We start from the raw sequence: 12,861 nt of genomic DNA on the forward strand, positions 1-12,861 counted from the left end.
TAAACAAGGTGTAGACCTCTCGGCAGTGAGAATGACTAATCACTAACTTAGTAATTCTGGGGGGGAAAATGTGTCCTTTGCAATCAACATAGCAGCCCACTCCTAGTGCTGTGAGCCTTTTTCTCCCCCAGGTGGTGCCTGCACCATGAACAGTGTTGGGGTTGAGTCAGCTCCTTCTCACTTGGCAGGACATTTTCCCTTAAAGAGGAAAATATTTTGTCGTGCTAGCGGTTGGGTAGTTCTGAGAAAGTATTTTTCACTGTAAGGTAAATTATCAATCCTAGGGCCCTTTTTTTTTTTTTTTTTTGAGACAGGGTCTCCCTCATCACCCAGGCTGGAGTCCAGAGGTCTCATCATAGCTCATTGCAACCTTGCTCTCCTGGGCTTATGTGATCCTCCTGTCTCAACCTCCTGAGTAGCTGGGATTATAAGCGTGCACCACCACGCCCACTAGTGGCAGTGTTTTGTATGTTTAAAATAATTTTCCATCCTTGGATTGATAATTGATGAAATGCTCAAACTACAGAAATGGAGACTGAAAACTCCAAGGATTTTTTTTTCTTTTAATTTGAAACTGAGTCTCACTCTGTCACCCTGGCTAGAGTACCATGTCGTCATAGCTCACAGCAACCTCAAACTCTGGGCTCAAGTGATCCTCTTGTCTCAGCCTCCCAAGTAGCTGGGCTATAAGTGCTCGCTACAATGCCTAGTTTTTATATTTTTAGTAGAGACGGGGTCTCCCTCTTGCTCAGGCTGGTCTCAAACTCCTGGGCTCAAGCAATCTACTCACCTCAGCCTCTCAGAGTGCTAGGATTACAGGCGTGAGCCACTGCACTCGGCCTCTAAGGATAATTTGAAGGCATGATTAAAACATATTTATTCATAAGAAGGAGGAGTTGTACTTGAAATTACCATTAGGAATAATAGTAATTAAAATGCAACTGTTGCCAGTGACCATTTCTAAAATATAGTCCATAGCAGAAAAGACGCACTTTAACATTCTTTTTAGGGAACATGATTAGTTCGTAGCACTCTAGAGGCCTGGGTGAGTGTTGATCTATTTCTGCAGAAAATGTCTCTGCTGTCTTCCTTCGTGCTAAATGTTGATCATGCATCTGAGGACGTAAAAATACTTGCATATAGCGTCCTGTTTTCTAGAAGCCCCAGAGACAGCTCTTACTTGCTGATACTAAAGGATGAGGTACCCAATGCACAGATCATCCAAAGATTAAAAAAGAAATGTTTACAAAGCCTTGGATTTGGGTAGCAGTCCCTGCCAGGGTCTGGGGTTATAATGGGGTCATGAGGCCAAGGTATTGTAAGCCCAGGGAGCACTGCTTGTGGGGGAAGATGGATAATAAATAAGTAAACTAAATGATTATGTCATTTTACATGGCGGAAAGTATGACTAAAGAGTCAGAGAGTGAAGGGAGAATGAGGAAGGTTTGGAGAGAATGGGGGGGGTGTCTTGGTCTTTTTTATTTCTTGAGACAGAATCTCAGTTTGTCGCCCTTGGTAGAATGCCATGGTTTTACAACTCACAGCAACCTCAAACTCTTGGGCTCAAGAGATCCTCTTCTCTCAGCCTCCCAAGTAGCTGGGACTATAGGCACCTGCCACAAGGTCCAGCTACTTTTTAGAGATGGAGTCTTGCTCTAGCTCAGGCTGGTCTTGAACTTTTGAGCTCAGGCAATTCGCCTGCCTCGGCCTCCCAGAGTGTTAGGATTACAGGTGTGAACCACTGCACCCAGCCTAGAATAAGGGGTCTTGCTAAGATGCCCAGGCCCACCTTGAAGGTGGTGGATCCCCTAGGAAGCCACTGAGACCACGGTCTCTGTGGCAGAGGGCAAAAGAGTGACCTAATCTGGAGTGTTCCAGAAACCCACTGGTGCTGCTGTGAGGAAAGCAGAAGATGATGTTTTTTACATTAATCTCTGATAGATTTCAGGTAGATTTGTGTAAGAGAAACATCTGATTTAATTTTAAGGTTCTCGAGCCCACACTGCTCTTTAGGATGGTTGTTCCAAGTCACATTTCCCACTGGCAGCATGTGAGGGGCCTAAAGACCCCTTGCTAGCCCTGGGTCCATTCTTTAGAAGTGGGTGATGGCATCTCTTCATTTTATTTGCCATTCCTTATTAGTTAGGTAGAAACCTTTTAAAACTATTCATCGTCCATTTGTGCCTGTGGCATGGACTCACTATTTACAGACATCACATTTTGTTTGAGATCATAGGTAGGAGGATCAAATATATGGGAAGCACAGCCTGAAATATCCAGGAGCCAGACCAGGGCTGGACGTGTTTTGGGTGACATGGTCTTTGCCATGGGTCTCGGTGGGCTCAACAGCTCCCAGGACTCACCTGGGCCCCCCGCTCCTCGTCCAGCTCCACTGTCATCAGCGCCGACGTTCCCTTCTCACTCACTGTCGACTGCCGGCCTTGCCAGAAGAAGTAGACGCACTTCTCTTTCCCGGCCACCCTCACCGAGTGCTCTGCCTTCTGCCGGCTTCCCACTGCGGACACACAGGGGCACAGGGCCAGGTCAGCAGCTGAGTGGTCAGAGGAGCAGCCATACCCAGCTCACTTCTGCAGGGCCTGGGCTGCGGATGGGTCACTAACAATCTGGGGCATACTGGGGGGAAGGTTGGTCATACCCTAGAGAAGAGAGAAAGCACCTTTCTCTCCAGCTCACCACCCCAGAGCCTCCAGAGTAGAGAAACATGATCAGAAAAGCCTCTTTCTAGCCTCAGAAAAACACCTGTCATCCCAGAGGGAGGCGGCAGATCTCTCCATGTGTGTGACAGAATGATTTCTTAAGCTATTTGGTGACCGCCAGAGCAGGACCAATGGCTCACCCAGACACAAACGTGTTTTCCATATTATACCATTCTTTGGCAGAAGATTAGCTGGTAGGGAGAAGATATTAAAAACAACAGCTGGACCAGTTTTAGGCTTAAAGGAAAAAATGTAGACTGTTAAAACTAGTCTAGTTTTTTTTTTTTTTTTTAAAGAAGCAAGCTTTGAAGTTTCCAAGTTCTGTCATAAATGGAGGAGATAAATTGCTGACATATCACTTTCATAAAATAATCTGGGATTAAGTCCTGATCTCCTTTCTGACTGGCATCTCACAGATTGGGATTAGGCTGCTTGCTCTGGAGAGCGGTCACGGAGGGCTAACTGGTGAAAAGGGCATTGTAGATGGCTCTGCAGACCTTAAAATCTCTACATCGAGGAAAATATCTCACTCCAGATTCCTTTTGTTCACTTGTGTGACCAATTCTCACTAAGAAGGGACTCTTCAGGATACTGGGGCTACAGTAATGAACAAGACAGACGACTTCTAGACTTTGGTTCTAATAAACAAATAGATGAGAGAGACAGTTTCAGATAGAGATGATGCTGGGAGGATAAAAGATGGGGGAGATAGCACCACAGGACTACCGGCAGGCAATGGACTACCTGTTGAGAGAAGGGGTTTCTGGAGAGGTGGGTGTGCAGAGACCTGAAGGATCAGGATACAGAACCTTCTGGGCCACCTTCATGACTGACTCAAAGGCTTGTGTCCCAGTGTGCTCAGTGATGGTGCATGTTCAAAATTAATGATAACGACTGGATTCTCTAGTTCCATTATCTCTGCAAATGTTCTCAGTTCTAATCCCACTTTCAAAATCATAGTTTTATGGAGACGTAAGGGTGAGAGGAGAGCTTGTTTAAATTTTTACAAGGACAGTGGCCATGTTTATTTGATTTTTAGCCCTTCTTTTAGCAGAGTTTAACATAGTTTTCATAGATGATTCTAATGATTTCTTAAAATATTTGACCATCCATAGTCTTTCATGCCATCTATTGTGGGTCTAGACTGGTCACATTTATGTGGTTTTGAGTGGTTGAAGTGAAATGGGAACCAGCAGTAAGTAGGTTAGAGATATCCACAGTTAATTTGGAAGCCACTCTTTTGAAATTTCTGCTAACTGAGATAGCAACAAAAGTTTGTCTTTGATTGGCAATCCCAGTCTTCCAAGTGAAGGAAAGTCTTTATGTTAACTAGGTTACTAGGGAAAGATATACTTAAAATATATCCCAACGGTTTATACAGACCTAGGAATTTGTTAGCACTCAAATGGATTGTGTAAATGTATATTCAGGTTTAAATAACCAACATGAAATCCTAACATTCTAAAGTAGACTTGAATGTATAATAAAATATCATTATTTTACAGATATCTCATAAAGCAGATATTTCACTAATTTTCCTTACAATTTTACTCAATGTACCTAAACTTAGTCCTAAATTTATACCACCCACCATTCAGTAGGAAGAATTTTCTGGATCATTATGTCTACAGCCTTGACCAGATGTCTAAGGTAAAGTGTTGATATATTGTGCCATCCAATACTTTGGAGAGTAAGTTCGTTACCAGAAGTTCTGTTTAAGAACAAGAGAAAACTGAGCTATGAAGAACTGCTCATGGTCATGTAGTCCCGCACCTGCACCGCCTACCTATAGAAACCCAAGTTGGATCACTCACCAGTGGAGCCTGACCCCGAGTCACTGGGTAGCTTGAGCACCTGACCCTAGCTGCTGGCTGATGTCCCCCCAGAGGAGGACTCAACGCCTTTGCAGCTGGTGTTCCCTGCTGTCCCTGTCCCAGAAGAGCTCTGACTCAGTCCTGTTTGCAAGCGCAGCCTGTATGGGGCATGAGTGATGGAGAAGACAGGCCAGTGTTACCGAGGGGCCAGGGCTTCCATGACTGCTGCAGAGTGGTTTCAAATGCCACTGGGCTGCAGTGCTCTGCTCCCAGAGGGACGCTCTGAAATCTGCTCCCAGCTCAGATTTTATTCTCTGCAGCTGGACTTTTTCAAAGCTGTAACCCTCCTCATAAAGATGCTCACGCTGGCTGTCAAAAGTACATTACTGGATTTACCAGGAAGAAATATAGAAATAATAGAAATATCACCTGGCTCAAATCATTATTTCCTAGGGGCCTCTAAGCAAATAGTCCATGAAGGTCTTAGAAAGCTCTGTTTTATTTATAATTAATTCATTTGATTATAGTTTTATTCATTCACAGTAAGTGAATTTCTTTCTTATAACTAACGGCTAAGGTAAGAAAGTAACTCAGTTTCAAACCGTGGTGCCCCTTTGTCTTGTTCTCTGAAACATGTATTTCCCTTTCAGCACTTTCAGAGTCGCAACTCGGGGTATCTATAAAGTTTGTTTCTTAAAATCCCCAGATCACAGTTCCAGAGGTTAGTAGATTCGCTCCACTTCACCTCCAAACACACTAAATTCTTCATTGCCAGCCAGCAGGGGAGATTATTATTTCTGCTTGCCCCCTCTGCATCAGAGCAAAGAGCTTAAATCCACTCTAGCGATTCTTTGGGAATGGCTACTTTTCTGGGGAGATCCATGTTCTCCCGTCTTCAGGCTAACCACCATAATCATGCTGCTTCTGCTGAGACTGTCAGTGATGACTATTTCCTGCACCTACACGGTGAACGTTTGCTGACACCATAACAAATGTCACATGTGCCAGATGACAGTGTCCTGTGAGCCAGGTGTAATAAATAACCCCTGTTTTCCAGGTGAGAAAACCAAGGCGCAGACAGTGACTTTACCCAACTCTCACAGCTGATGAGTGAAGGGCTGAGATTTTGAGTCCCAAGGCCTACGGTTCTAACAACTGTGGCCTTTCCTCCAGACCAGATGGCGTCCTTAGGGAAAGGGAGGAATTAAGTTATGAGAAATGTTCCCTCCCTCTGGGATCCTTGCCTGACACCCCGCCGTTCCCTGGAAAGAGGGGCCGGAGCGGCTGGGCCTGGAGAGATCCCTTTCCCCGAGGCTTTGGTATGTTCAGCGGCCCAACCTCAAGTTTGCCTCCTTGCCGACTCAGCCCTCACCATCTCTGCCAGCTCCCCATGCTCTATGCTGGGCCCAGGGTTTGGCTCTCTGACCACAGGGTGAGCTCACACCACACTTGTGTTTGAACAGGATGGGTTGGACCTGAGAGTCCACCTCTGTGCTCTCCCAGCTGAGCGACTTTGGGTGGGTTATTTAATCTGAGAAATTAGCATCGCAACAGAACAAGTCCTGCAGGGCCTGTGGGGCACTCAGCTATAGCACAGGGTAAACCCCTGCATCGTGCCAGTGGGAGCCGGATAGACCTCTAGGCCTGCAGTCACAGATGCCCCCGTGGGCCACTTGGGTCATGGTTTCCTGGCCTGCTCCTGCTGCTGGACTGTCCAGGGACCTGGCTCTCCTCCTACAGGGCGAATCACTCTCACCTTTTCCTGTACTCACTCCCTTGTCAATACCATGCACTTCTTGGAGGCAGGGTCTGAAATATTTATGTAGTCCCCACAAAAAGCGTCTCACACAGAGTAGGTGCTCAGGAAATGTTGCCAGTGGGAGACTTATTTTGGGTGAATCGGGAAAGAAATCAAATGGCTATAAGCCTGCAGGTGTCTGATCAGCTTGCGCTTCCTGCGGCCCCTGGGCCCCTTCCTCTGGCATACCTGCAGGTAGAAGGGGCTGAAAGAGGTGAATAAACTCTCTGAAGGGTTGAAATCTCCCAGCTGGGACATACCTGCTCTCCTAAAGGAGAAGGCAGGAGGAGGGCTGTGGGCCAGGGCTTCCTCTGGGCAAGGCAAAGGGACTAAGACAGTTCCAAAGTTCACAGCCTCCTGCCCCTCCCTGGCTCTAGGGCGTGGCACCCCATCCAGGGTTTTGCGGAGGGTGCCTCGCCCACGGGCATCAGGGTTAGTCCCGGCTATGTACTTACTATCCTGGGCCCACAAAGCACTGTTTCTGCTCTCCCTCTCAGAGGAAACAGCTTCTGTTATTTTTAAAATAAATCTTTCATGCCTGTATTTACTGCAACCTTACACCACCACTCGGTTCCCGCTTTAAATCACCCAGATATGTTCTACTTAATGACTTTAATTGAAGCAGCACATAGCCACATGGTAAATATCATCTGGAGGCAAATCATCACTTTCCTAGGAAAGCTCTGGGGACAGTGGCGGGGGACGGAGGGAGGGTACCGGGAAGCCTTGGTGTGCGTGCGAGTTGAGCTCCATCTCTGTAAGGGAGCCTCAGAGGCTGGGGAAGGCTGCTTGTTAGGAACCCACCTCGTTTCTTTTCATCTCTAGGGTTTACTAAGTGGCTCCCAAAAGCCTGTGACTGGAGGGCAGCATGGCACTCCTGCAGGGGAGGGTGTGACTCCAGCGGGCCTGCTGGGCCCCAGCCCCTCAGCTTGAAGGGGACGTCGGCGGTCACTGACCTGTGGTGCTCACCATGTACTTCCACTTGACCACATAGGCGTCCCCCTCGTGGAACTGCCCGATGCTCTGCTTGGGGAGCCTGCTGTAGTCGAACTCCAGGATGTGCCAGACATCCACGGAGAGGCTGGAGATCTCGAACTGCCTCCGGTCCTGCCCCTCCACCAGGCCATAGCCACGGCCGACATTGACTCCATCCAGGACGGTGCTCACCGTCATCTGGGGCACGGGCACCATCCGTGTCACGTCGTAGGGCTTCACGTCAGCCCTCGGGTCTTCCTGCAAGGGAGCACGAAAACATGAGGTCAGCTGCCTCTGTGTCTACAGCCGTTCCTTGTCACACCGGATGCTGTTTCGACTGCCCGTGGTTGTGCACAGAAGCACAGCTGTCACGCTTCGTCTCTGGTGCTTAACTGCATTTAGGGGAGGCCATGTGTCCAGCAAAGACTGGGAGGCCTGGCTACCTGTTGCTGCAACAGTGCCAGGGATGTCTGAGGACAGGCACAAACGGGGCTATTTTCATCTCCCTGAGTTAGATTATAACTGGAGACGTGTTTGCTGTTCTACCAGTGAGTCCTCGGAAGCCTTCTTAGCTTCAAAGACACTTTTCTTTGTGTGTGTGTGTTTATTTTTTATTTTTAAAAAATTAAAGAAATTTTAATTGACATCGTACATATTTGTAGGGTGCAATCTGGTATTTTCTTACCTTTGTATTTGTTGGATGAGGGAGGATGGGTAGCGTGTGGTCATTGGGTACAAAGTGACAATTAGATTAAAAACAAGCTCCAGTGTCCTGATGCACAGGAGGTGATTATGGCACACAGTCAGGTATTGCATGTTACAAAACAGTTAGAAGAGAGGTTTCTGAATGCTCTCACCACAGAGAAATGACAAGTCCCAGAGGCCATGAATTTGCTAAGCACCCCAATTTGGTCATTACACAGCAAGACCACTCCCGCTGGGACTCAGACTGAGCCCCGAGTTTGAGGCTTCATCCCCCAGACTACCTTCTGCTGGGCGAGCTCCGCGGCGGTCTTCTCACTGGGTCTCTTCAGTTCCGTCCAATCCAGAAACTTCTCTTTGAACAAAATAGTCTCATTGTGCTCTGTGAGTCTCCCAAATATGGCCCAATCAGGCCGCCCCTGTCCTTTTCTGTAGGAAGTAGATAAGAAAAAACAACAACAACATGATTAAGCCATACTGAAGCAAAGAATCAAAAACAAACACACAGGCTATTAAAAAAGAAAAACTCAAAATGCAGAAGGGGTATGTAAAACAAGTGGTTTCTTTTTTTTTTTTTTAATTAAATCATAGCAATGTACGTTAATACTGTCATGGGGTACAGTGTATGCAATTCTGTATACAATTTGAAATACTTTCATCCAACTGGTTAACACAGCCTTCACGTCTTTTTCTTAGTTATTGTGTTAAGACTTTTGTATTCTACATTTAGAGAGATTCACACGTACCCTTATAGGATGAACCATAGGCGTGATCCCACCAATCACCATCCCTAAACAAGTGGTTTCTTTGCACTGATTTGAGCGATATTGGTTTAGCCTGAGTCCTTGCAAGGCTGTGTGTCCGTGAGGTCAACGTGCCTGAGTGTGACAGGGAACATGTAGGCCTGGATTCTTCTTGCTTCTGGCATGTTCTTGTCTTTGGGATCTCAGGACAGGTGGGAGCCACGTGTACACCTTACCTACTTTATGCTACCCGGCCACCTGCAGGTGCTTCCCGAGTTTCCCTTCAATTAACAGATGCAGTGAAGAAGTACCGAGTTCTGAGTTCTCTATTATTTCACTCATGATACGAGGAAGCTCTCCAGAGTACAGAGATCGTCTCTGTTACTAAAGCGAACACACTTTGGTATCTCGCAGGCGACTCTTTGCAGGTTTATTTCTAGGCCACTGACCAGGGCGGCAGGCAGGTGAGCACAAGGGCTCAAGACATGACCCTGATTGACCAGGAGGTCTTGGATGGTCTTAGGATTTTAGAATTTGGCACTGTGGCTCGGCACCTGTGGCTCAAGTGGCTAAGGCATCAGCCACATATACCTAAGGTGGCGGGTTCGAATCCCCAGCCCGGGCCCACCAAACAACAATGATGGCTGCAACCAAAAAATGGCTGGGCATTGTGGCGGGCGCCTGTAGTCCCAGCTACTTGGGAGGCGGAGGCAGGAGACTCGCTTGAGCCCAGGAGTTGGAGGTTGCTGTGAGCTGTGATGCCATAGCACTTTACCCAGGGGGATAGCTTGAGGCTCTGTCTCTCAAAAAAAAAAAAAAAAAAAAAGAATTTGGCACTGTAGCCAAGAAGGCGGGTAATTTAGAAAAAGGCGGAGCTGAGAAAGTATGATACAGGTAGTGGGGGGGGGTATCGCCCTGGGAATAACCTGCAGTTGTTCCTCTCCCTCATGGCATGAATTGGAACCATGGTGTGACCCTGCATGGGTCACCTCTTATTTGGTCAGGACTACAGTTTCAGGCCTTCTGGCTGAGGCACATCAAAAAGGCCGTTTCAAAGGAAACTGAGAGGAGGAAGCGCAGAGCACAGAGACCTCTGCCTCATGCTCTCACCCAACGTTAGGACCCCAAGATCAGCCATGACGGGGATTCCACAGTTGCCTGGAAAGGCTGTGGACTTTAATCAGCACAGACCTGAATGACGGTCTGTCATGTCAACCCTACTCTGCAGACTTGCTGAGATGCCCAGGGAAAGGGCCCTTGGCTGCTGCTTTCGACACCTGCCTTTTATGATTTGAAGCAAGAACCCAGAAGATTGCAGCATTCGGGGGGTGACCCTGGAACGGGAGCCGGGTGTGTTTCGCCACCTCCTGTCCTGACTTACACGCTGGAACTGGGCTCAGTGATTTCAGCCTACTTGATTTTAGAAGATGTTGAGTGTGTAATCTCGGCTGCACCTTGAAATTCCTCATAAGTTCATAAGACACACTGACATGGAAGCCCCACCCCATATGAACGGAAAACAACTCTCCCCACAAATGCATTTTGTTTTTAAAAAGCTCTTCATTTGATTCTGTCTCAGAGATGTTCAAAACCAGTGGGTGAGGTGCTCGCTCATCTACCTGCACATCTCTGATGATGTCACCGGTACCTACAAACTGGTCATCATGTAAATTTTACGCCACAACACTATTTTTTCTTTTACGACACCAAATGAAATATTTTTAGTCAGAGTTCAGTCTTAAAACACTAGTAGTTACAGTGCGAACTTTAAATGCGCATTTGCTTAAAAAGGATTTTATAACTTTTCACTGCACGGATACTATTATTCATGATTTCTATCATGATAATTAATAATACAATCAGTAATTGGACTTTAAAGTAGAAAACCAGATAGGAAATTTGATATTTGGATACCAAGTCGAGGAAAATATTTAAATGAGGTTGCATGATTCCCAATAGTCTGCTGGCATATTTATTTCTAATTTATTATATAGGATGTATATTTCTTTTTTTTGCATATCTATTTCTCTTTGGTGTTTGGTGCTGTATATTTCTAGTTTATTATATGGCACATATAGTTTCAAAGCACTTTTTTGGAGGGGGTCTGGTAGTTAAAAAAAAAAGAACAATAATCCTTTGCTGTAAGAATTCTTTTTTTAAATAATCATATTTCTTAGAGTTTGTGCATATCCTGTTGATTTGCCAAAATGACCTGAAAAAGTACAGCGCACTATAGGGAGTGTTAAAATTGCAATCCTTATTTTAATAGTCTATTCTCCCCACCAAAGGCATAAAGGCATAAACATCACCTACTGCCAAGTAAATCCTGGAGATCAAGGGCTATGCTGGGAAGGTATGAAATTAGAAGAAAACAAGTTGCTTTTGCACCTTGAGATCAATGGCTGAATTCCAGATCCCAGGACGCATTTCAGATCAGCGTGTAATTTGTTTAAACAATTGCTATTCATCTGCCTCGATCACGGTTGGAATGCTGCAGGTGGGAACCATTTGTTCACTTTGGGAAATTAAGTACAAGTAAAAACAAGTTCCAGAAGATTATAACATCCATGTTTCCAAATTAGGTAAAAGCTAAAGAAAGGTTCTTTTTGCGAATATTCATGGGACAGTGCGTGTAATCATCTATGAAAGCTAAATCCAGAAAGAGCTACACAGAAGATGACCATGGCAGGAAGCAAGATCTGGTTATGAGCCACCCGGGGGCTGGAGGAGTACCTGGGAATAAGCGGATTGCATTCTCCAGGATCCAATGGGTTGATGTCACAATTCTCATAGTCAAAGGTTCCATTCCATAAGTGCTTGGCCAGCTGAAATGCTATTTTTCGTTGTGCTAATGTGACTTCTTTCCCATGCCACACATAAACTTCACTACCAAAATCAAACACCAGTACCTGGGGGAGATGGCACAGAATTTGTTAACTTCAAAGATGTGCTCGAGTGGAATCAGGGTCTCTGCTGACAACGAGTTAAATGGGTGATGATACAGATCTTAATGGGGCAATCCATACAGACACAGAAAAGTTACAAGGTCTGATCAGCTGGCACGGCTCTGCTATGGCAGCCTCTGCCCTGAGGTGTGATTTCTTTCTCCTAATGTCCTAAATGCCCAAGTTAATGCTCCCTTTTCTGAACTCTCAAACCACTTTTGATTCATAAGAGAGTCATTTAAGTACATCTCATCTTCCTTCCTTCCTCCCTCTCTCCCTCAACTGCTTGTTCATTCACATAACATAGAAAGACGCTTCGTCAATACCAGACTCTGATGTATTCTCTCCTGTACATAATTCCAAGACCCTTAAGGGCAGAGATTATCAGGGGTCCTCAAACTTTTTAAACAGGGGGCCAGTTCACTGCCCCTCAGACCATTGGAGGGCTGGACTGCGGGCCCAGGACGAGTCGGCTGCTAAGCAGGACAGGCAGCAGCAGCAAAAACACCCAGCAGGCTGGATAAATGTCCTCAGCAGGCTGCATGTGGCCCATGGGCCGCAGTTTGAGGACCCCTGGATTACGTCATACAGATACATATAGTAGGGACCAAATGTTGATTACTAAGTGTTTGCTGTGTGTATACATGAATGTAATGCTATTTCTTATTTTCATGTCCGTGGTTTGTTCTATTCTTTCTCTTAGGATAGTTTCTCCCATCATTTCCAGCAATCCAAATTTTACTTAACTCTAGGCAGCATTAAAAAAAAGGGGACACTTTACCTCTTTTATGTTTACATGGATGGAGCGAGAAAATATTCTTTTTAATCAAGTATCTCAGGAATAGAAAAAAATATCCAATGTACTCAGTACTGCTACGAAACCAATTTATAATTAACTCTAAACTAGACTTAATTTCACTTTCTCCTTAAAATTATTCCAGATTATTTTTCTGTAACGATTTTTCCCATTTAAATGTCCACACATATCATACCCTCAGTCAAGCTTTGGGTTAGAAACACTCTTCTATCTAGTGAAATTGAAGGTCATTGTGCGTCTTCTCTTTGTTTCCGCAACATTTACCATATTTGATAGTATGTGTGTAATTAATAAATATTTACCAGTGTGGGAGGAACAGAACAGCACACTACTTGGCAAATCCACACATT

At 45.6% G+C, this 12,861-nt stretch overlaps 1 protein-coding gene across 1 annotated transcript in view; it reads right to left on the minus strand.

Moving 5' to 3' along the window:
- SVIL (supervillin) overlaps positions 1-12,861 on the minus strand; it is a 237,409-nt gene that overhangs the window by 12,636 nt on the left and 211,912 nt on the right. Inside the window, exons 28-31 of the mRNA XM_023511420.1 lie at positions 11,483-11,658; positions 8,291-8,435; positions 7,286-7,562; positions 2,364-2,515 (exon numbers count right to left, since the gene is read on the minus strand). Coding sequence (XP_023367188.1) covers positions 2,364-2,515; positions 7,286-7,562; positions 8,291-8,435; positions 11,483-11,658 — 750 coding nt within the window. The remainder of the gene's footprint in view (positions 1-2,363; positions 2,516-7,285; positions 7,563-8,290; positions 8,436-11,482; positions 11,659-12,861) is intronic.

Source organism: Otolemur garnettii, unplaced genomic scaffold (assembly GCF_000181295.1).
Source record: "Otolemur garnettii isolate 467f Iridium unplaced genomic scaffold, OtoGar3 scaffold00019, whole genome shotgun sequence".
Lineage (NCBI taxonomy): Eukaryota > Metazoa > Chordata > Mammalia > Primates > Galagidae > Otolemur > Otolemur garnettii.